This window comes from Myotis yumanensis, unplaced genomic scaffold, assembly GCF_028538775.1.
Source record: "Myotis yumanensis isolate MYYU_CA2020_CCGP unplaced genomic scaffold, mMyoYum1.0.hap1 SCAF_1, whole genome shotgun sequence".
NCBI lineage: Eukaryota > Metazoa > Chordata > Mammalia > Chiroptera > Vespertilionidae > Myotis > Myotis yumanensis.
Genome location: NW_027223752.1, coordinates 94766588 through 94791143, shown reverse-complemented (window position 1 = coordinate 94791143; position 24556 = coordinate 94766588). Strand labels below are relative to the sequence as shown.

General features: G+C 38.7%; 2 protein-coding genes across 10 annotated transcripts in view; one reads left to right on the top strand and one right to left on the bottom strand.

Annotated features, from left to right (window-relative positions):
- The window catches only part of RALGAPA1 (Ral GTPase activating protein catalytic subunit alpha 1), a 283623-nt gene extending 264276 nt beyond the window's left edge, over positions 1 to 19347 (top strand). For 7 of the 9 annotated variants that reach the window (XM_070428039.1, XM_070428075.1, XM_070428057.1 and 4 more), the window contains 2 exons: positions 8422 to 8546; positions 18021 to 19347. In XM_070428039.1, coding sequence (XP_070284140.1) covers positions 8422 to 8546; positions 18021 to 18169 — 274 coding nt within the window. In that variant the 3' untranslated portion in view covers positions 18170 to 19347. Of the gene's footprint in view, positions 1 to 8421; positions 8547 to 9143; positions 9175 to 16091; positions 16157 to 18020 lie in introns of all 9 variants that reach the window. The other 2 variants (XM_070428048.1, XM_070428066.1) reach the window with 2 other exon arrangements.
- A 2035-nt stretch (positions 19348 to 21382) lies between these two features.
- On the bottom strand, positions 21383 to 23059 carry INSM2 (INSM transcriptional repressor 2). The gene has a single exon (XM_070407187.1). It carries the CDS (start codon positions 23057 to 23059, stop codon positions 21383 to 21385), a length of 1677 nt encoding a protein of 558 aa, XP_070263288.1.
- Positions 23060 to 24556: the final 1497 nt, after the last annotated feature.

The following is a 24556-nucleotide window of genomic DNA, read 5'->3' as shown; positions in this document are numbered from 1 at the left end:
TGATGGGGTGGTCATAATAATCTGGCCACTCAGTGTATAGGCATGGGTTTATTTTAGGATTCTTTTTCTGTTCCATTGATCTATGTATCTATTTTCATGCCAATATCATGCTGTTTTGACTTTTGTGGTTCTATATAAATTAATTGTTCTAGTTCTGTGAAAAAGGCCACTGGTATTTTCAAATGGATTACACTGAGTCTGTAGATTGCTTTTGAGTATTATGAACATTTTAACAATGTTAATTCTTTCTATCCATGACCATAGTATAGCCTTTCATTTATTTGTATCTTCTTCAGTTTCATTCTTCAATGTCTTATAATATTCCAAGTACAGGTCTTTTAAATCCTTGGTTAAATTTATTACTAGGTGTTTTTTGGGGGGATGGGAGGTGGTATGTTTATGTTATTGTAAATGGGATTTTTTTTTTTTAGTTTCCTTTTCTGAAAAGGAAACTAAAAAACTTAATGCCACAAAATACAGCATTACAAAGAACATTTATATGAGTAAAAATATCTACAGTGTGAAAGTGATGTGGCCTCAGTTATGCAGTCTATTTTGTCTGATATAACTATTGCTACCCACCTTTTGTTTGTTTGTTTGTTTCAATTTTCATGAAATATCTTTTTCCATCCCTTTACTTTCAGTCTGTATGTGTGGCTTTTGATCTGAAGTAGGTCTCTTTTAGGCAGCATATGAATGGGTCTTGTTTTTTTTATTCACTCAGCCACCCTATGTCTTTTGATTGTAGCATTTAGTCCATTTACAGTTAAGGTAATTATTGATAGTATGTAGTTATTACCATTCGATTAATTGTTTTCTGGTTGTTTTTGAAATTCTCTATTTTGTTTCTTATTCTCATTATCTCTTCTCTTGTATGTTGATGCATTTCTATAGTGTTGTGTTTGGATTCCTTTCTCCTTATTTCTTGTGTACATATTGTAGATTTTTGGTTTGTGGTTACCATATACTTCATATGTACCAAGCTATGTGTATAGCAGCCTATTTTAGGTTGATGGTTGCTTCTTAAGTTCAAACCCATTCTAAAATCACTACCATTTTTACTCACCCTCTCCATATTTATGTTTTTGTCATTAGTTTTTACTTCTTTTGTGTGTGTGTTTGTGTATATTCCTTAATTCATTGTTGTAGTTATTCATGATTTTGCTATTTTAACCTTTATAGAGCTTTAGTGTTTGTTGATCCACTGCTTTTTCTAAGTGTTTGCCTTTGTCAGTGAGAATTTTTTCCCTTTATTTTCTTATTCATGCACTTGATTTTTTTTCCTACTTAAAGTCCTTGTAACATACATCATAATACTGGTTTAGTGATGAACTCTCACTTTTTTGGGGGGAGGTGGTGAGGGGAGTTTGGGAAACTCTTTATCATTTTTTCAATTCTAAATGATTGCCTTGCTGGGTAGAGTAATCTTTATTGTAGGTTTTTGCTTTTCATCACTTTTGAATATTTCATGCCAATCCCTTCTGGCCTACAAAGCTTCTGTTGAGAAATCAGCTGACAGTCTTATGAGACGTTCCCTTGTAGATAACTAACTACTTTTCTTTTTCTACTTTTAAGATTCTCTCTTTGTTTTTACCTTACACATTTTAATTATGATGTGTCTTGCTGTGGGTTTCTTTGGATTCATCTTGTTTGGGACTCTGCACTTCCTGGAATTATGTGTCTGTTTCCTTCACTTGTTTGGAAAGTTTTTAGATATTATTTCTTTGTATAGGTTCTCAATCCCTTGTTCTCTCTCTTCTCCTTCTGGTACAGCTATTATGAGAGTGATGTTATGTTGTATATTATCTCAGAGGTCCCCTCCAAAATATTCATATTCTCTCTCTCTCTCTCTCTCTCTCTCTCTCTCTCTCTCGTTCAATTGGGTGTTTTCCACTGCCTTATCTTTAAGTCGCTTATTCAGTCCTCTGCTTCATCTAATCTGCTGTTGATTCCCTCTAATGTAGTCTTCATCTCAGTTATTCTTCATTTCTGAGTAGTTTTTTATGGTTTCTACCTGTTTGTTTAGGCTCTCACTGAGTTCATCTATTCTTCCTCTAAGTTCATTGAGCATCCTTATAACCAGTGTTTTGAACTCTGTATCTGGTAGATTACTTGCCTCCATTTCATTCAGTTCTTCTTCTGGAGTTTTATCCTGTTCATTTTGTATATGTTTCTTTGCCTCCTTGTTTTTACTAGCTACCTGTGTTTGTGTTAGGTAGATCTGCCACATCTCCCTGTTTTGGCAGAGTGGCCTCAATGTTGTAGTTATACTCTGAGACCCAGTGGTGCAGTCTTCCTGTTCACCTGAGCCAGATGCTCCAACATGGTCCCTTGTGTGGGTTGTGGGTTTCCTCCTCTTGTTGAGACTTGATTGCTGTTAACATATCAGTAGTTGGGATTGACCCTCAGTCTGACAGGCTATGAGAGCTGACTATGGCTACAGTGGACAAGCTGTTGTGTGGGGGCTGACCCCACAGAGCAGGAGTTGCTCAGGTGCCATCCAAGCGTGCCCTTTGGGTATGTTGTTTGTGGAGCTGGTTGTGTGATGCTCTCTTGTGGTGTGAATCTATCCAGCAGTTCTTTTGGTTCTGGAGACGCTTTGGAAGGGCTCCACTTCAGGCCAAGATCAGCTGACATTTGTGCCCAGCTTGGGGCCACCTAGTGGGAGCTACTAAAGTGACCTGCACTTGGTCACCACTTGTGCTGGGCTTGGAGGGCCTTAGGAGAGGCTATTGCTGCAAACCAGGCTGGCTGCCACTAGTGCCAGCCTTGGGACCCTTTGTTGGACACCATGATGTGAGCTGAGGCCAGCCACCTCTTATTCTGGAACTCACTTACTTTAAGCTACGTTCCAGCCAACACTAGCTGAAACTTACGCCAGGTTTGGGACTATCTGAAGGAAATTACAATGCAAGTTGTAACAAGACCAGTCGCCCTTGTGCTGGGCTCAGGGCTGCTTAGCAAGAGGCACAGGGCGAACTGAGGCCACTGCTGCTTGTTTGGGTTGTGTGGACCTTGAGAGATTTTAGGCAAGTTGTCAGCATGAGCCAGAAGCAGGCTGTTCCTGGGGGAACACTGCTGGAAGCAGCTCAGGCCAGCTAGAGTGTTGGGGGGGGGGGGGGAGTCTCAGGTAATCTCACCTTGTTGGGGCAAACAGTGTTAGCCAGGTTAATGGAGAACTCAGATTTGGCACCCACCTGCTCCTCATGGCTGGTCTGGAGAGGGCTCAACAAAGGAGCAATGGTGTTGTCGCCACTTAGTCCCTAGAAAGAGCCTCCCTGATCCCTGCCCCTCCAGCCCTCACACTGGAGCCCAGAGCAAGTGAATCTGAGACATCAAGTCCTTGCGTAGCTCCTTAAGGAGAACACCTGGGACTCCAGCAACCCTTCATCTTACTTAGCCCCAATCCTTCAAAGCCAGATGTCATGGGGACTCCTCTTTTCAGCACTGCTGCAGTGGGCTGGGACCCTTCACTTCTGAGGTGGAACCTCTGCATCCAAGATAGGCATTCTGCTTCTTAATCGTATGGGACCTGCCCTTTATTTGTCTCTACCCCTCTAGTGTCATCCTGGCTTCCTCTTTATAATTCTTGGTTTTTGGACTTATAATTAGCTATGGTTGTTCTATAATTTAGTTGTAATTTTGATGTGGTCTTGGGAGCTAAATGTTTGAACAACCTAATGGGCATGCCATGGAAGTAGTGATCACAAAACTGAAAGTTTTGCCTTTTCTGACAGTAAAAGCAGTTCAAAATTACATTGTTTTTTTTTTAAATATTGTTATTGACTTCAGAGGAAGGGAGAGAGAGAGTTAGATAGAAACATCAATGATGAGAGAGAATCATTGATCGGCTGCCTCCTGCACGCCCCCTGCTGGGGATCGAGCCCGCAACCCATGCATGTACTCTTGACCGGAATTGAATCCTGGACCTTCTGGTTCGCAGGCCGACTCTCTATCCACTTAGCCAAACCAGCTAGGACTTACATTATATTATTAAAAAATGTATTGTGGAGCATGAAAGTTTGTTGCTTTTTTATAACCAGATCTACCTTTTATTTATTTTTATATACATTAGTAAAATTTGAAAATTGTGGTACTACTTAACCTTTTATTATACCTTTTCATATTGTCTTTTTCATGAGAAATCAGTTTCATCTCATCCACATAAGTCCCTCTATATATACTACAAACAAGAAATATTAGCAAAGAGTTCTTGCATATCAATACAGATGTTTCTTAAACTGGCATTGAAAATTGCCCTCCTGGAGACAGCGCCTGCTATTTATAAAGGCTTGACCCAAAGGTCAAAATAAACTATTTTTAACACAGATGTCATGGGACTTTTGGGTTACCCTGTATTTATATTCTTTATCTTTGACATCCCTGTGACATAAGAGCAGGTGGTGGTATCCCCATTTAACATACAAGTAAACTGTGGCACAGAGGATTCATGCACCTCTTTCCAGGACTGGGCTGAAATTGAACCCCATTTTCTTGACAGCTGGTCTCAACACAGTTACAGGGGACCACAAATAATTTCATACATAAGTTTAAAATCAATAGGAGTTACTTAAAATGAGTAATAATGTTAACTTAATATTATGAAGTACAGATTAGGTTTAAATTATTTGTACTATAGAAAATGTTTGGTTGGCTCTTTTTATTATTTTTAGAATAGCAATATTCCTCCCCCCTTTTCTGCTTTTGCAGAAAGTAGAAGGAAGGATTAGTGGATAATTGTATTGCTGTGATTGCAGCACCTGTGTGTTATTTTTTTTGATTGGCTAGTTTTGTATTAAAGATTCCTACCAGCTAAAAGTCTCCCTCATCAAATAGCTTTTTATTAGCTAGTTTGGCTTGGGTGGTTTTAAATTTACAATAAAAACCTTCTTAATTCAGTTTAGACTTATACTTTAAATTTTGCTCTGAATTTGTTAGTTTACCATTACCTTTTTATCATCTCACCCATTTCAGTTTTTTAATTTCAATGCCAATGGCAACACGCACTCACAGAAGGAATATAGCTTGAGCTATCCTGTTATTGCTAGCCCTCAAGTTTGTGTATGCCACTTAATTTATAGATACTGATAACTCTTTCCTAGAGAGCTGCCTTTTAAGGAATACATGTCTAACTTTGTCTAACCTATTATATGAGAAATAGGAATTAACCACTTTGGATTATGATTACCAATGCAGATGCTAACAGCACTGTTTGGAACCTTATCTTATCGCAATCACATAAAGCACCTTGTTTGTGGACTTAGGACTGTGTTTAAGTACTCAGGGTTTGTTAAATCTCCTGAATATTATATGTTTTCTGAAGTAAAGAGAGGAAAATATTTAAATACTATAGAATGGGTTGGTTGGTTTTATTTATTTGGCCACATCAAACTTTGAAAATTATAAAAAATGTTTAGAAGATGAGTTACTGTAGGTAAACCCTAATTATTTACTAAGCTAGCAGTGTTTTCTGAAGATAATCCCTCAAAAAGAAAACTTCAGACATTAGCCTGCCTAATTTAAATTCAATCATTAATGATTGTTTCACTTTTTTTTTTTTAATCCTCACACAAGGATATTTTTCCATTGATTTTTAGAGAGAGTGGAAAAGAGAGGGAAAGACAGAGAGAAATATTGATGTGAGAGAAACACATTGATTGGTGGCCTCCTGCATGAGCCCTGACCAGGGCCCAGGTCGGGGAAGAGCCTGTAACCAACGTGTCGAACTCAGGACTCTTTGGTCCTCAGGCCGACTCTCTATTCACTGAGCCAAACCAGCTAGGGTTGATTGTTTCACTCTTTAAGAATCGTTTTAGAAAGCATCATTTTCACTAACGAAGATGTTTTGTAATTTTATTAAATACATCCTGTGTTTTTATATAAATGAATATATTATATCTGGATCATTTTAGCTTGTATAGTTTTATATCTCCTTTTTTTTGTATAGTGAAGCAGAATTATACTCCAAAATATATTTTACCTAGATAGTCATGTCTTGCTTTTATAAATTTTACTACATTGGAAATACCCTTCTGCTTTAGAAATATTAACATTTGCTTTCTTTCTGCTTAATTTTTGTGTAAACTCTAAATATAATAAGATAAAGTGAAATATTTCGTTTATAAGCCCTCTGAAAGTAGAGCATTTTAAAAGCAGGTAGGTGCCTCCACCCTACTTTCCATGAAGCGTTTTACCCATTCAGGCAGACTTTTAAACACAGCTTGTTTTGATAGCAAACTGCTCTCCTGTGGGCCTGCAGCCTTTGCTTCCTGGCAGCACCTTTGGTGCGAGAAGAGAGTGATCAATTGGGAGACTGTCAGTGCCAGCGTGCATAGAGCGATAAGTTAACACACCACTGGGAATTTCTAGGGCCCACCAAGATACTTCACTTCTAATGTGCTAACAAGCTCATTTTTCTACCTCTTGCCTCTTCAGTTATTTTTTTTCTCAGAAGAGCTTAGAAGTTGAGTGCATCAGGCATAATGAAAAGCTCTGTAGGAGGGAGAAGCAATAACCCCATTTTTCCCTTTTCAGCCAAATAGAAAATTAGTTTCTGGTAATACACAAAGGCCAGTATTTTTTGTACAAGGGGCACTGCTGTGAATCAAAGGACTCTATTAACTGCAGAAAATTCAGCAGCTGTGAATCTCCCCCAATGAAAAAAGTACTTTCCAACAAGTTGTGAGATATGTGGTATTATTTAGATTGAACCATCAGTTTCATCCTTTTCCATTTATAACCATATACCTTCTTTTTAAAGTGTGCTATATTTCTTTTCTATGTTAACACTCAAAAATGTCTATATGATCCTTCCTTAAAACTCTTACCATTGATCATTTTAATAATCTTGTCCTGTTGCTACTCATTTCAGAAGTAAAATTCTTTTGAAGTTCAACCTCAGTGTGCAGAATTGAAAATAATGGATGGCAAGGAATTGGAATTTAGATTATTTCAGTGCATAAAATAAATTTTAATACAAGGAGAAAGTACTCTAGCCATTTAGAGGGCAAAGGATATCACAGTCTCAGTCAAGTACCTATTGATAATAGGCTTCCCTTTACTCTTATGCTTTTTTTCCCCTCTTCTTAATAACTTTTATAAATATAACTGACTATGGTAGCTCCCATTGAATTAGAATTTTAAATTATCTTTCACAACTTTTCTTCTTGATCTTGATTGTAGACTTGGGATACAATTGCTAGAATTATAGAACTACAGTAATTGAATTGTAATTTTCTTTTCAAAAGAATAAGGAATTTTGGGGAGAAAATAGTTAAATGAGTTTCAGAAAATCAGAGTGAAAAAAACAACAACCAATAGGCAGATTTTTTATTTTTCTTTATACTTACTTAAACGTCTTATGTAAAGCCTATCAACAGAGCATATTGAGTACAGCAGGAAAACTTTTAAAAGTTGTAGAAGAAAGGTTAACTGATTTCTCAGTTCAGGAACTATACGACATGAAGTCAGCATGTGAGCTTTTCCTGATAATTGTATGTTGCTGCCTGCTGCTCTACATTTTGACAGCCATTTCCATAGTTGCTTTCGTGAACAACAGAAATATTCTCTCTCTTTCTCGCCCTCTCTGTGCTAACAGCACAATCAGGCCTGCTGAAACAGGAAGCCTGGAGTGGGTTGTTCAAAAGCAACAACACTTCAAGGTACTGGTTGCTTGTCAATAATATCAGAGAAGAAAATGTGGTGAAAGGGAAGTACAATGTTTTTCTGTCAGTGTCAGTGCCCTGTAGATGCTTTGTTAGACAGTATTTAGGAGTCCTGTGGTCTCTTTACAAATATTCCTGCTTGTTTCAGTGTTATAATTGACTGGGGATTTTTCCTGACATACAGATTCAACTATGTATTTATCTTAACCGCATGGAGTTATTCGAGGATTATAGCAACAGTAGTCTTCCATTCAAAATGAGGACAATTGTTGGGAAAATGCAGAGATTTTAGAAAAAAAAGGAAGATATGCAGGAATTTTTCACAATAAATCTTTACAAATGAAAAATATAGAATTTCAGACATAGTATTTTCAACAGCATTATCGTATTTATTGTGTGGCTTCTCAGAGTAAATCTGCAGATCTGAAGCTGACTAAAAAGAGGCTGACCTGATAGCAGTTGAATCCTTTCTCAAGTAAACTTAACTTTCTTTCTTCCAACAGTTCAGTATAGTAATTACTTTCTAATAAATGTCTCCCTGTTAAGCTGCCATTTATAGTGATATCCAGAAATGTAAATATGTTAAAAACCGTATTTTTTACTCTTTAAAAAGCCATACTTTTGATATATGCAAGGTTAATGAATCATTATATTTATCAAGAACTGATGGCTTAGCAATCACAATAGTCCCTTTTGATGAGCCTATTCTTTTTCAATATAAGCTGCATTAACTTCATCCTTAACTGAAGGAAATCAGCTATGAGGAGAGAGCACGGTACCTGCAAACAATTGTCCAGCACCATTTAGAACCAACGACGTTTGAAGATTTCGCGGCGCAGGTTTTTTCTCCAGCTCCCTACCATCACTTACCACCGGATGCTGGTAAGGGTAAAAGCAAGTATTCATTACTTGTCATTATTTGAACTTGAAATGCAATGCCCTTTTGTTCTAAAAACTCTTAAAATAATAGAAAACATGCCTGAATAAAATTCCAGTTCCAACATTGAAATATAAATATTTTTCATCATCATTTAATATTTGAATCTGGCCTATAAATTTGATTCATATTTTCTTTTACCTACATGGAATTCCTTTGAAAATCTTCATAGAAGTGCATACACCACATTTTATCTGAGTTAATGGACGGTGACTATTGTGTTTCACGGAATCATTACTGAAGGAAGTATCTGCAAAAGAAACATAAGTTGAGCATGTACTGTCAACTTTAGAGCATCAGATTTCATGGCCAAGAATATTGTCTTATCTCTGATTTTACAAATAAAGTTGAATGGTCTAGATTTAAAAGTACTTAAAATAGTTAATTATTTTACAATATTTAAAGAGTATAAAAGGGTACTGCATTTTTACTATTAACTAATTTTGAAGAAATCAGTAAAAAATAAATGACTCATGGCCTTCCTATTCTGTAATACTTTGTACTCCTTATGATTGTTTCATTTATTTTATTTCCCTCTTTAGATCATTAAATATCAGTTCTGTTTATCTGAAGGTAAGACAAAGTGTCAACCAAAACATTCTTTGTTCTTCCCCTATTTCCTTTTTTTTTTTTTAATTAGCAAGCACCAAGCTTGTAACTCAAACAATAAGCAAACTTAACACTGCCCTGGTTCATACTAAACATTTCAAAAATGGTCACTAAATTTTTTCCAGAATTATACTTACTAACCCAAGTCTGCATGAAACACTAACACTGGTTCTGGTATAAAAAATAACTAATAATAAACCCCTTGGTTGAAATTAGTTACATCTTCTTATATTGACCTTCTTTGTTTATCAGCATGAAAAAGTAGTACTACTGAACTGAAATGGTATGTCTTTGTATTTTATAATGTGTTGCATTTTTATTGAGTATCTTAACTCACAAAATAGTTGTTCTGTTGTGTGCCTTGCACTGTACTAGGCACCTGAAATATAAAGATGACTATTTTAATGGTGTTCAAAGGAAGCAGGAAAAGATAATACAATATGCTTGAAGTTTATTATAGTAACTCTTTAAATTCTCTTTTGTAAGTTTTTTTATATTAAATAAGTTTAAAAGGTACAGTACTATTTTTCTTGCCTAATTTATTTGGGAAAAAAATTACTGTAATTCTCAATTGAGATTTAGTTGATGAAATTAAAGCTTCCATTTCTGTGACCATTTAACTGGGCATTATAAAAATAACTATACCTAAAATCTTAGAGCTCTTTTGATTAATATAAAAGACTTATTAGCAATGATGACTAGGTTGAATCTTTTGAAAGAAAGATTAAAAAACCTAAGATTCACTTCAATGGAATGATACTATCTAAAATTATTCAGTTTAGCATAAAGAAAGATGGCAAAAGAAAGATAATAAGAGTAAATTAATGAACAACAAAATAAAAACTAGTTAAGTTCTTACCTGAAAATGTCCTTTTTAATAATAGAGAATATCTGATAAATAGACTAGATTATTAAAATAGATATGAATAATACTTTTGTAAATCACATAGTCAAGCTATATATTTCACAACTGAAAAATATTGATAATGAGACCACACTCAGACTAAGTTTTCCCGTTAAATGTAGATAGAGTGTCGATTTTAATGTTCTAGTTGTTTACCAACTGGAGTCCTTCACATTCCTCTTCATGTTCCTTTCTATTTTGCATATTATCCTGCATATTTTGCCAGATACATATATATATATAATATGGGAAGTAAATAGTATTCTCACTTTCTGAGGCATTAAGTAAAGGATGATACAGTAACCAAGTCAAGGCTCTTTTGGCTTCATTTTTTTAATGTTTTCAGTGTTTTATTTACAATTTGTTTAACATAAAACTGACAGTTATCTAAATAGTAATGCAGATGTGAATTTTAACGTAAACCTAATGCCATGTTAAAAATTCTTTCAGTTAAATATTTTTGGGGGTGCAGTGAAGAAGAAAACTTTATTCAGTGCAAAACAGCTCAATCGTTTTACAGCATGCTGTAGAACGTTCAGTTAATTTTTTTAAATTGTCTTTACCTTTAGGAACCATTAGAAACAAACACTGTAAGAGGTTGTTTTTGCCTGTAAATAATTTGGTCCAGTATTACCAAATACCTTTTTATATATTTTTTGCAGACTGCGTAGTTATTAAAGATAGAAATTTTTAGCAGAGTGGTTCTCAATTCAACACAATATAAAAATTAAATATTTACTTCTGTAGTAACAAAAGCATTGTGTTACCTGATGAATGATTGTTTTATTTTTTTTCCAGTCACCTCAAATTTTTCTGTCCTAAACCACCCCATACATATAGAATTCTCTTTAAAAGTGTAAGTCAAAGCAGGGGAGAGAAGACATGAAATAAACTACATAATAGCAGTATGGAAGTTTTTTGGTTCATTTTTACTTTTTTACATAAAATTTGCCATATTGAGGAAATGCATTCATAATTGCAAGTGAAAATTAGCTTTAAATATTCTATGCATACTTCATGTATATAAAATAATACTCATCAATACAAATGCAATAATTTGAAATTAAGTTTAAAGTAATGCCAATATGATAATCATATAAAGAATATCATCTTTCTAACCAATCCTATAACATAATTTTATTTGGTGGAATAATGTAAAAAATACTATTTTTTAAGTTGACAAGTTGATTTAAGCTGACCTAAAACCTACTTTCTATTTAACAGTAATGTACCAACTGTGATGACATTAAAATACAAAAATAAAGATTTAAAAAAATAATTTTTAGTGTTATTTAAATAGATATGAAGAGCATTTTTGATATATCATAGTTGCTCCATAAATTTCATAACTGTGTTTTCTCAAAATGGACTCTGTGGCAGTAGACTAATACGGGAAATTATTTTTATCCCTAAGGTCATTGAGGGGAGATATGGGAGATCAACAAAGTGTGACATCATGATAACTACATTAAAACATTATTAGATTGTTCTTGTCCCTTATTTTTAAAAAAATTACAGAAAAAATCCCTTTATCTTTGTCAGGCATGCGTGTAGAAAATATCAAAAGTTTTACAGTGACCTTCTTTTTTAACTTTTTTTATATTCATGAACACCTCTCCTCTGACTCTGCAATGGAATTACTCCTCTTCTTGACCAAATTACATTGGTAGTTCAAAATCTAGATATTTTTCCCTAATACCACATTGTCTTTTCAAATCAAGTCTTATTTTAATAAAAGAAATTATGGAATGCCAACAAAAGACAGGATTTTTTTTTTTGCTGGAAAAGTGCAATAAATATTGTCTTAATTTCAAAATTAAAAATAACACTCATTTTTTTCCAGTGTTGTCTTTTTAGTATCACCGGCCATAAATATGTTTAATATTTATTGTGTAGTATTGAACTAGTATATAACTCCACTTGGATTTATTGTTTTTCTGCAAATTAAGTGTAGAAATGTTAGTACTTTAAAAATTAAAGGATTGATCGGTGTTTGACTGTATATGCACATATACACATAATCATATACACACATAAGTATACATACCAATACCTACATACAACTGTATAATAACCTTTAGAAAACGTATAGGCTGCTATTTTTTTGATATGTTTTTATTGGTTTCAGAGAAGAAGGGAGAGGGAGAGAGAGATAGAGACATCAGTGATGAGAGAGAATCATTGATCGGCTGCCTCCTGCCTCCTGCATGCCCCATACTGGGGATCAAGCCTTCAATGGGGGCATGTGCCCTGGTGGAATCTAACTGAGTTAGGCTGCTATTTAAATAAATATTATAAAAATTAGTAATAAGATTCAAATATTTCTATGTATGCCATCAAAGTAAGAGTTAATCTAGATAAGAGTGATTATGAAAACCTAGGGTAGTGTCAAATCATCTTTCATTCTAATCTATTTTACTATTATTTCACAAAATCTGTATTGCCACATGTAGATGGGATAGCGCTATGATGATCAGATCCATCTCTTTGAACCTTTGGATAGAACGAATCATCAAAATTTAGCCATTGCTTTAGGTAACCATTTAAGCTCAGTGTCCTTTAAAAGTCATTTTGCACTTTACTTTCCAGGCTCTGAAGTAACCTGGAAGAATATATTTTAGGAACTCAGAAGATTTTATATATATATTTATATATATAATCTTTAAAATAATATTTGTAAATGCCAACAGGAAAATCAGTTTCCTTCAACATATAGCATAAGCTATAAATTTGTTTACTATGTTTTTAAAAACAGATTCCTAATCATATCACTAGGTTAGCCTAAAATTATTAACCATTAGCCTTTTGCTTTTGTTTTGTTTTGTTTTCTAATATATTTTATTGATTTTTCACAGAGAAGAAGGGAGAGGGATAGAGAGTTAGAAACATTGATGAGAGAGAAACATCAATTCAGCCGCCTCCTGCACACTCCCTACTGGGGATGTGCCCGCAACCAAGGTACATGCCCTTGACCGGAATTGAACCTGGGACCCTTGAGTCCACAGGCTGACGCTCTATCCACTGAGCCAAACCGGTTAGAGCCCATTAACCTTTTGTGACAATAATTACTATGCTCAATTTCCATATAAAACATTCATTCAGAGTAAAATTTTTGTAATGATAATAGTAAAATAATTGAATAATCACTGTGTTAAGTACTATACATGCATTCTCTCATTTAATCTTTATGGCAAGTCTATGAGGTGTTTTTTTAAAAAATATGCTTACCAAATAAAAAATTGCTTATCCAGAGTCAGCTGGTACTTGTTAAAGCCAGGCTCTGACTTCAGAATCCATGATCTCAACTATTATAATTACCCATTTTATCTAAATATTTTCAACTCCTTCTTGCTGTTGAAAGAGAGGAAAGAGAGAAAATGCCCAATCACGTGTCATATTTACAAATTAGAAATTATAAAAGATTTTTATTTTTAAGGTTCTACTTTACCACTCATTGAAAAATCTTCTTTCTTCTTTTTTTTAAAAATAGTTTTAAGGTTGCCATGGAGAAGTATGGGCTTTGGAATCAGACTGATCTGGGTTAAATCCTAGTTCTGCTGTTTATTATCTGCATGATCTCAAATAAATTAATGTATCTTAAACCCAGTTTTCCCATTTGTAAGGAGGTAAAATATGACAAGCTTAGATATGTTCTAAGTTGCAATAATGGTAATTCTTGAATATCTTAAAATGAAACCACTTTGCCTATATTTCTGTGCCACTTTATTTTAAATGTGTTATTTACTTTATGACATTCAGTGGTGAATCCATGCTAATCTTAATCGCTTATCACCTCCTGTAACAATATTAAAGCAGTAAGATTATTTAGGTAATCTGCATCCTTTAATATAAGCTTATATATTACAGGAATATTAGCATAAGAGTAGATAAATTAATTTCCCCAAAACTAAACTTTTTGGTATGCTGTGTTCTCCACATTTCAACAATTATATTTTATAAGTGGTCATTTTCTTCAAAAATATTTCTAATTTCTATTCCTTCTTTTCTAATCCTCATCTGTTCTGATTCAAAGAATGTTAATTGTCACTCGTATGTGTTTAGTAATCTTATAGGGCTACACTTATTGGGTACCTGCTCTGTGCCAGGATCTTTGCATATGTCGTCATTTATCACTCACAACTTTGCAAAATAACTAGTGTTGTCTCCATTTTACAAATAAAAAAACTGTCCGGTGTCAGTTTGCCCAAGATCCAAAGCTAATAACATGACAAATTTGGCATTTAATGATACCTGTCTAACCCATGCCCATGCTTTCTAACAGATCACATTGCCTCTTAGTTTAGTATTAATTGGAATCGCTTTCAAAGTCACAGTATTTTTAAAGCCTATATCTACCCTATAACTTTAGCAGTTTAAACTGGTCATGCCTGTCAGCCACAATAAATTATTCATTAAGTTCCCATATATAATCTGTATAGATCCCCACAGTCATAGTCATCATGTTACATGTATTTGTAATAATAGTTTATTGTAATCTGTGCACAATATATGAGTCAATTTATTATACCTTTAAGATACAGACACAGTCTGTGTGAGTACTGTACCAGTGTTAGTAACAGATGCAGTATGCATAAATATAGGAGTCCATAGATACTTTGTAAACTTTATACTTGAGGATATATTAATAATAGAAATAAATTAACATTCTTTATAACTCAGGTGATATAAATCAGTACTCAGGCAGAATAGGATGTGAAATGAAGTGTAGGTATCACTGTATTCTTTACATCTAAAATTGAGATCTAACCCTGGCTAGGGAGCTCAGTTGATTAAAACATCATCCCAAAATGCCAGTTGCAGGTTCATTCCCTGGTTAGGGAATATACAAAATTCAACCAAAGAATGCATAAGTAAGTGGAACAACAAATTGGTTTCTCTCTCTCTCTCTCTCTCCCTCTCTCTCTCTCTAATCAATAAATAAAAATGTTTTTAATATAAATAAATAAAGTTGAGATCTGTCTACTCTGAATTATTTATAGAGTTCGGGAATGCTGAGTATATACCATAATTGTTTGCTAAAATGTGAAGAGGTACTCGTAGCTATATTCTACACACACTAAGAAGCCTGATTTGACTCAGTTTACTAAAGTGGGGATTTCGAGCTGCCTGTAAGGGAGACATGGGAATTCCTGTTTTTGAGTAAAGCATTCTTTGAATTTGGCATACTCTAAAGCAGTGGTTCTCAACCTTCTGGCCCTTTAAATACAGTTCCTCATGTTGTGAGCCAACCATAAAGTTATTTTCGTTGCTACTTCATAACTGTAATGTTGCTACTGTTATGAGTCGTAATGTAAATATCTGATATGCAGGATGGTCTTAGGCGACCTCTGTGAAAGGGTCGTTCGACCGCCAAAGGGGTCACGACCCACAGGTTGAGAACCGCTGCTCTGAAGCAATGTTCTCCAATAAAACTTTGTATGATGATGAAAATATTCTGAATGCACTGTCCAGTATGCTTGCCACTAACCACATGTGGCTGCTGAACACTTAAAATGTGGCAAGTGCACTCAGTGTACTGAGAAGCCAATTTTTTATATTTAATTTTAACTTAATTTATGTGGCAGCTATGGCTAACATGTGGGGCAGTAAATATAGCTCTAAAGATTCTATGACTGAGTGATCAGGATGACATACCTCCAGTACAGTGAGCACTTTGAAAGATAGATGTTTATAGCATCTCTCATAGACAATTTTTTTCTTTTCTTTTTTCCTATTTGAACTTGTTGTGTTAGTTGGTAAGTATAACATTTGAAATTACAAAGCATTCATTGTGATACATCATCACTCTAACACATTGCATGACCAATTGTATTTCATATTAAAAACCTGATTACTCTCTTCTCTGCTCCTTGGTTAACACCTGTAAAATTCTGCAGTGTCTCTCATATCTGTTATCTATCTTCTCTTTTGTTTTCTCACTTCTGCTCGCTACTCCATTTCTTCATTTACAACAAAGAAAGAAATGCAGTGATAGTTCTCTTCCTCCCAAAACCTCCGCTAGAAAACATTGGCCATCTCAAGGTAAATAGCCATGGGAAAGCCTGTCATGATTGGCGGGAATAATATGCATTACCAGAAAAGCATGAGCCACTGCTCTTCACCTTCCTTCTGCCGTCCATCTGCAGTGCTTTCCTAAAAAGGGCCATGGGTTCATATTCTCCTTGAGGTTTTCCAGTAGGGGTCCAGGATCAACCAATTGAGATCTTCAGGATGAGTAAAGGTGAACAGAAATATATATATTCCTTTTCCTTGTATTTTGAAGGCCAACCTCATTTCAGTTAGAAAAAAAATAATGTTGAAGAAGTTGCTTTGAAAAGCAGGGCAGTTGACCTGGATTATGAGTAATAAAATATTTTTCTTCGACAATGTATGTTTATTCATAAGTATAATGAGAACATTTGGCCTTTAAAACATTTTGAAGTGTCCTACCAAGACACATTCTTAATAACAGGGATACATCTCAGTAGGACCGGTATCCCTATTGAATGGTCTTGTGTTTTCTTATAAATACTCATAATTTCAATTTAGGCACAAATGTTTTATTATATGGAAGTTCTAGTATGATTATATCCAAGCTTAAAGTGTCAGTGAGGTGCTACTTTGGCTAACAAATATGCCAAAGCTTTCCCTACAGAGTAAAGAGATGTGTAAATTTAAGCCTGCAACCTATATGGTGTGTGTCTATCTGTTTGTGACACATATAAAGAAAATTTCCATGTACACAGGGCCCAGAAAATCTGGATTAAAGTGTTTTAAAATATACAGAATTTTTTAAACTTTGTTATTCTGTTATGTTTGCTGATTTCCTTTGTTTGTTTTTTTTTTTTTTTAAGGGCTTTTATTTTTATTTTTTATTTTTCAATATATTTTTATTGATTTCAGAGAGGGAGAGAGAGACAGAAACATCAGTGATGAGAGAGAAGCACTGATCGGCTGCCTCCTGCACTCCCCACACTGGGTATCAACCCTGGTTCATAGGTCGACGCTCAACCACTGAGCCACACCAGCCAGGCAAGGGCTTTTATTTTTAATATAATTTCTTATTTATTCAGAAAATATTTGAGAGCCTATAATGTGCAAAGTTCTGTAGAGTTGCTGTATATTAAAGAATCAATTCATGGAAATAAAGTACAGAGGTGAAGAACTACTTTATAAATGACACAAATAATTTTCTAATTTGAACTTAACTTTGCTTTTAAATTTTTATATCTTCTAATTCTACTGGTTGCCTATTTCCTAGGACTGGATAATATAATTGCAAAAGTTTAAGTTAAGGAAAAGAAAGTATTGTTTATCTCTTCTAAATTGAGACATTTTGGGGGGTTAGTTTATCTTTTTAACTGACTTTCAAATGTGAATTCTTGTCCTCTTCCTCCTTCTTGAAAGCATATTTTAATACCTAGATGTATAGTGGTCTCATCGTGCTGAATTCCTTTTGAAACTGATTGCTTTGTTATTTTCAAGTTTAGGCAGTGAAGGCCCTTTTCTTGGTTATACCCTATGCCCTAGAGATGGGAATTGGTCCTTCTTACCTGCTTCTTAAGCCCGTCCTGCATGCTAATAGTGCTTTGGATCCCTGTCCTTTCTGGCCCAAAGACTTTGCTTCCCATTGCTTTTTCTGGGGAGCTCTCTGCTTGATTCTGGCTCTGGAAATAAGGATTGGCGCTTTCTTGCTAATATGATGGCATGAGCCACCAGATCATTGGGTTTTAAATAAAATATTAGTTAACTTATAACAAGCAAGTTTGGGGCTTGTTCTTTCCTCTCAAAAGACCTCATTCAAGGTTGGGATCCATTGCTACAGATTAGTAGCGACAGGTTGTTTTATATGGGATTAGAGGCTGGATAACCTGACCTGTACTAATGCTCTTGCTTTTTCCCACAGGCTCCTACCCAGAGGTTCTACCCAGTGAAACTCCCACAGCAACGCAGGTAGATGGGGCCGACCTGGCCTCTCCAATGTCTCCTCGAACTAGCAAAAGCCGTATGTCCATGAAGCTGCGTCGATCCTCTGGCTCAGCCAATAAATCCTAAGGAGACGAGCAGCCCAAGCAGAGATCAGCAGTAGCCACCTTAGCATGAACATAGTGTTAACCCTTTCGGGCTCTTATGTTTGCCATAGCATGCATGTTCCTTCCTGAACATTTATTGTAAAAAGAACACTGGATTTAAATAATTTGTAACTTAATATTTTAGATTTGAGTTGTTTATTCACTTGGTTTCCCCCCCACACTCCAAACTGCCTTGGGGGAGAGGGGCATTCAATATCCCTTCACCTTTCTAGATAATTATGTCTAAGAAGTTTTACTTTTAATTTCATGATTACCTGTGAACCAAAATAGAATGGTTCTCGTTATTTTATTTATCATGCCCCATTGCAACTTTATGGGCTCAGTAAATATATAATTTTTTTACAAATGTAAATTTTTAAATTTAAGCATTTGTAAAGTTATAGCAAAAGTTGCAAATCTGTTAATACACAGGATGTGTATGGATTATTTATGTTATGAAAATAAAACATTAAAATAAATGGTCTTTTAGCATCACAAATTCTAACTGAAATAATTTTAGCATTAATTTTTTCTTCCCAAAGCAATGCCTCGTTTCTTGGCTGTGTGGTGACGCCGTGGCATATCTAGTAACCAGAAAAATCACTGTGCTAACTTTGATATAAGTTTAGCTTCAATATCTTTCTAATGTTTTGCTTTTTAAATGGTATCACTGTTAAATGCCTCTTTTTTTTTTTTTTTTTTTGAGATTGTGGCCCTTTATTATTGGCTGGTGGATCCTGGTGTACCTATGTTCTTTCTTAAATACCATCAAGGGAGGACTTGGGAGGAAAAAAGAAAAGAAGGAAAAAACTTTTCTGATATAAATGTGTTAATTAAATTATGTGTATTTTTTTTTAAAAAAAAGGAACATGACCCAGGAGTCCAAATTAAATCTAATATTGTTAATACTGAACTTGCAGGTGCAGTTGGTATACATTCCACTCTCCAGAGGTATTTTCCTACAGTAGATAAGCTGCTCACATTTTGCTTATATTTTGTTTTAAACTGGCATCTCTTAAGGAAATGTAGCATGGCATCGGTACTAACTGCATGTGTAAATACATCATACAGCAAACTATAAAATATAAATTATGTATCATCTTTCATGTAGTATCTACAAATTTGTAACAGTGAAAAAAATATATAGTATTTAGTAATACAATAAAAATATTATCACTTATGTCCATTAGTGTTTTTGTCTTTTATGTATTTTCAGATTTAATAATCAGGGCTATATAATTAATGGAAAGATGTGAAGCATAAATCTAGATTATCATGAAAAATGGGCTTGAATTTTCAGGATACACCCCTAACTTATTTCACAGGAATCCTACCACAATCATTAAAAATGCAGGAAATTTTATCCTTCATAAGGGCTGGCTAGAAACATCACCCAGTGCACTTGGTTAAAGCATCATTTTATCTCAGCCTCATGTTTCTTTGATTTCTTAAATTTACTTGGCTTATAGTATACATTCAGGAACAAAACTTTTATAGTTTCTAAAACCTGTGTACTTTTTAATTTTTTTATAAATAAAAAATTCCTATGAAACAAGGTAGAAAATAAACTAAAATTCCTACAAAAGACAATAAACATGTCCCTTGGAACAAGATTAAACAATACAGTTTCCCACAACCTAGGTAAAGAATTACAAAGAGGAAAAATCAAAGTAACAGCTTACACATTTCTACAGTGATTTCAAAATTTTTTTAATGAACAGCTAATGGTTTCATGATATGTAACAAAATGGAGTGAAAATGCCAACTTGAAATAGCAGTTAATTAGCACAATTAACATGATTGTTTTCATCTTAAGATAACCACTAGATTTTTAAAAAATTTTTAATATTTTTCTGTTGATATTTTGGGGTGGTGAAGTGTCTTGAAAGAATAGTGCATATTCTTTGCCTTTTGGAGCTCTATCTGCACAGCCATACTTTAAAGGAAATTTTTCCATTGCATTTCCTCACCATCACATTCAATTACAAAATATAATTTCTCCTGGCTGTAATCTAAGTGGGTCACTAAAATTATAAAGTAGGATACCGGCTTTGGGGAGATGTAGCTTTGAAAAATAGGCTGTGTTTAATGGAATTCTTAAGACAAACAGAACACAACAAAGCACCAGCTATGGACATTTATTTGGTGGTGAGCATCTTATAAACACAGGCGGTCTGTCAAGCGATACTCACTCAGCTAGTGTCCTACACTCTGGCTCTTAGGACATGGGTACAGAATGTGCACCGGTTATGGTTTACATAAAAAAGAAAATACTAGATATTGAATGGCTTGCCATTCAGCTCCGTTGTGGATTATAGGTATTAACATCTTCCTTAAACTGAACATAGTTTAATTTATAATACACAGTACAAGATTTACAACGGAAGTATCAAACAATTTGGATGAAACCCTACTAAAACAGTTCAACTTCAGGAAATGAGTTCTATATTCCCAGAAAGCTATTTTTTTTTTCCGGTTTAAAGTATCTCCTCCTGCCTACTACACACAAAATAGCTAAAGGTGAGAATCTTGGGGATATGTCAGCTGCTTCCTGTCAAGTAGCTCACTCCCCACCTCCAAACACTAACTTAAAAGTAGACTAATACTGAGAAAAGGAAAGCTTACAGGGAGACGCCCACATCCCCCAAAGCAAAAAATATCCTCCTATTTCCTACCTACAGACACAGGTCTTGAATCTCCCCCCACCCCAAAAGTTTGGCACCAGTCACAACTTTTAATTCACAGAATATACAATGCAAGATATCTGACCCTATTGAAACAGAAACTAAATAGGTGCCTGCGATGACAACAGGAAAAAAAAATGACTGTAGACATTGAGACATGCACGCATTCACTGCGACTTTCCATAGGAATTACAAGTCATATGGGATTCATTAGGACCTTCAGAGTTTGGGAGGCGAGGGGGATCCTATTTTCATGGGGAAAGAGAAGGATTTAAAGCTGGCAGTCCTTGGCCTCGAATGTTTATAACCATCCATATACATAACCTGCTCTGGAAAGGGATTTTACATTTTGCTGTCCGCTCCTATGTCAGAACATCGACTACTGAGACTTTCAGGAGAGAACATACAGGAAGGACATGAGGTAAACTTGCAAGTTGAAGAGAGCCCTACAGAAATTCCCATGATCTGTTTCCTCAGGGGCCAACCTCGCAAACTCTCCGGTCTCCGGGCCCTCAGCAGCCTGGCCGCAATGGCATCTGCAGCAGCAGCACCTGCCGACTCTCGGAGGGGTGGCACTTATTGATGTGCCGAGTCAGCCCCGGGGAGCTAAAGAAAGTGGACGGGCAGTGCTTGCACGAGAAAATCTGCTGAGCACTCCCGTCGGATGCCCCTCCTGGGCTCGGAGCTTCCGGGGCTGCCCCAGCCAAAGCTGGCAGGAGCAGCTCCTCCCGGACAGCGTGCCACAGCCGGTGCTTGTCCCTGATGTCTGCGGACGGGAAGTGCGCCCCGCACAATGGGCAACTGAAGGCCAGTGGGACCCCGCGTTCGGAGCCAAAGCCGGGGGCAAGCGCGCGGGCCGAACCCGCCTCGTGAGTGCCCAGATGCTTGCGCAGATAGGCTTGGCGACGGAACTTTTTGTGGCAATAGGGGCACACGAAGATCTCGGGTCCCCCGGCACCACTGGCACTGCCCGGCCCAGGCAGTCGACGCCCCAGTACCCCTTCCGTGTAGGGGACCCGAGGCAGCGGTGCCTCGAGGTGGGACAACACCTGGAGGCCCTGGGATGGGGCGCCGTCTGGGCGCGGCTCCACCCCGGAGCTGTCCCTGGCCTGCAGGTGCTGATTTTCCGTCTGCTCTGCCCGGCTGTTCTCCTTTCCCTCCGCCAGAAAAGAAGCAACAGCCCCGGAATCCGGGGAGGACGAAGGAGGAAGCTTCGCGTCAATCGAGGAGACTGTGGCGGCGTTTGCCACTGCGGGACGCGGCTTGTGCCAGCGGCGATGGGAGGCGAGGTTCGCCGGGCAGCTGAAGACCTTATCGCACTCGGGGCAGCGGTACTCAACGCGAACGATGCGGGAGCAGCGGTGCTGCGCCAGTGCGAAGGGGTCCGCGTACTGTTCCTTGCACAGCTGGCAGATGAACTCCCCCAGAGGCGTGCGGCTGCCCCCCAGGCCCCGGGACGGGGCTCCGGGCTCCTCCTCCTTAATCTTCAGGCCTAGGACCGGCGATGTGGTCACTTCGTCAGCGAAGCTCAACTTCCTCATGGCCTTTGGCTTCTTGACTCCTGCGGCCGCAGGCCCAGACACGCAGCCCGGAGGCGCCTTGGCGCGGCGTTCGCCGGTGGCGGGACGCTTCAGGCTGTGCAGGGTGGCCGAGAACGGCGCGGGGTCCGGATGGAGCGCGGGCTCTGGGAACGGAGCCCGGAGCGGCAGCTGGAACTGCTCCCCCGAGGTCGGTGCGGCTGCCGGTGCCAGTGAGCAGGAGAAAGCGGCCACGGCAGCGGCGCCCCCGGGGAAGGACTCAGCGGAGGCCGGCGAGCGGAGGCAGCGCTCCAAAAACGCCCGGCGCAGCTCCACGCCCACCGGCTTTGCAGGGCTGGAGCTGGGCCTGGGACTCTCCCTGCCATCCGCCCTCCACTCGGCACCTTCCCGCCCACCCGCCCCCGGGCTCACCCCAGCTGCCCGACAAGGCGACCCCGACAGTTCCCGGGCCGCCGCCTCCTCCAGCCCCCTTCCGGGCTCCTGGCTAGAGGGTGCCGCCTGCTCCGCATCCGGCCGGGGGGCCCGGGAAGCCTCCTTGGCGAAGGGCGGCGCCCCCTGGGGCTCCGGTAGGGGGAAGACCCGCTGGGCTAGGCGCACTCGGTACGCGCCGCCTGTCCGTTTAGTTCGCTTCACCAGGAAGCCCCTCGGCATGGTGGAGTCGGGAGCGCTCGGGGGCAGGGAGGAATGGGGGTGCTACGGGGGCTGAGCGGGCGGTCACCGCGGCTGCCCGGAGAGCTTCGTTGCGGCGGTCATGCCTGCTCCGCCTTTATAGCTGAGACACAGGCCCGCGCACCGCCGGCGCCCGGGGGCTGCGCTGGCCAATCAGGAGTGGGAGCGGGCTCCGGGGCGGGGTTTTCGCGGAGCCCGGCTCTCGGGGTCGGCCCGCGGGCGGCGAGCGCGCCCCTGCCCGCCTCCCCGCGACCTGCGCGTCTTCCGGCCCCAGCAGCCGGCCTAGGGGCTGCCCGAGGCGCCCCCCGCCCCCGCCGCCGCCCCACCGGAGAGCGAAAAGACGGAAGAAGGTGGCCCGGAGTGTGAGGAAGCTCCGCGCTCCCCACTGCAGCCCCTCCGGGGACTGTACAGGGAGCCCTGCTGGGGGCCACCTACCGGCGCCCTCCCGCCTGCGCTCCCTCCCGTGCGCCGCGGCCCTGCTGCCCCAGCGCGGGCCCTGATGGCAAAGCCCCGCCGTGCGGAGCCGAGCTGCGAGGAAGGGGCGGCGGGTTTCAGGGAGGCGACCAGGTGGGTGTCAGCCGGGGAATGGGTTAAGGCCCTCTGCCTGGATCGAGCTGATGAGAAGCTGCGCCCGGGCGGCAGGGCTGCTAAATCCACCGCCCGGTTCCTACACTTGACGGCGGCGGGAGCACGTCTGCCATCCAGTATCGATCCAGACTGCGCGCGTCTGTGACACCATGAGGATTCATCTGGGGAGAAGGGCTCTCAGCGCGGGGGAGCGTGCGTGCTGGCCGGCTGCTGGGGCTCAGAGCGGGCGCGCTTCTGGGCCCCGGTCCTCGGGGATTATCAACGCCCCCCGCCCGATGGGAACAGGCGTGGGGAGGGGGAGCTAGAATCTAATTTCCACTGTCCTCAGATAAAGTGGTTTCTCTGTTCACACCTTCCACTTGTACTGCCCAGAGACATGACTTGGTGCTTAACTGGCATGTTTAGCATGGAGTAGATCGAGTGAGAAATACCGGTGGAATCAGGATTATGTCTGCTTCCCCTTACAGAAGTGATACTTTGCAAAAAGTGTGCCGTAGGCCAAACTCCCTAGATTTCCATCCAGCACCCTGTAATGTGCCCCACACTGTTTTAAACACTGGAAGATATTTGAAAGTGTGTAATACTAGCCGAGCTGTGAAATAATTAGGAAATACATGACAGATGTATAATAAAGTGCCCAAATCCATAATATAGACATAAGTACAGTGTGAGAATAAGAAGGGGAAAGGGCTATGTGTCTGAGTCTCCTTACAAAACCAAATTGGAGAAACAGCCTGAGCAATGTGTCTAGTCATCAGTAACACATACTGTCTCCCTTCCAGCGAATGAAGTGTTTTTACAGGGAGAGTATTATTTTTAAGCAGATTTGGAAGTAAGTATGTTAATCATTGGCTATATTTTAGGCACTCTACTTAAGTAATCTCTAATATT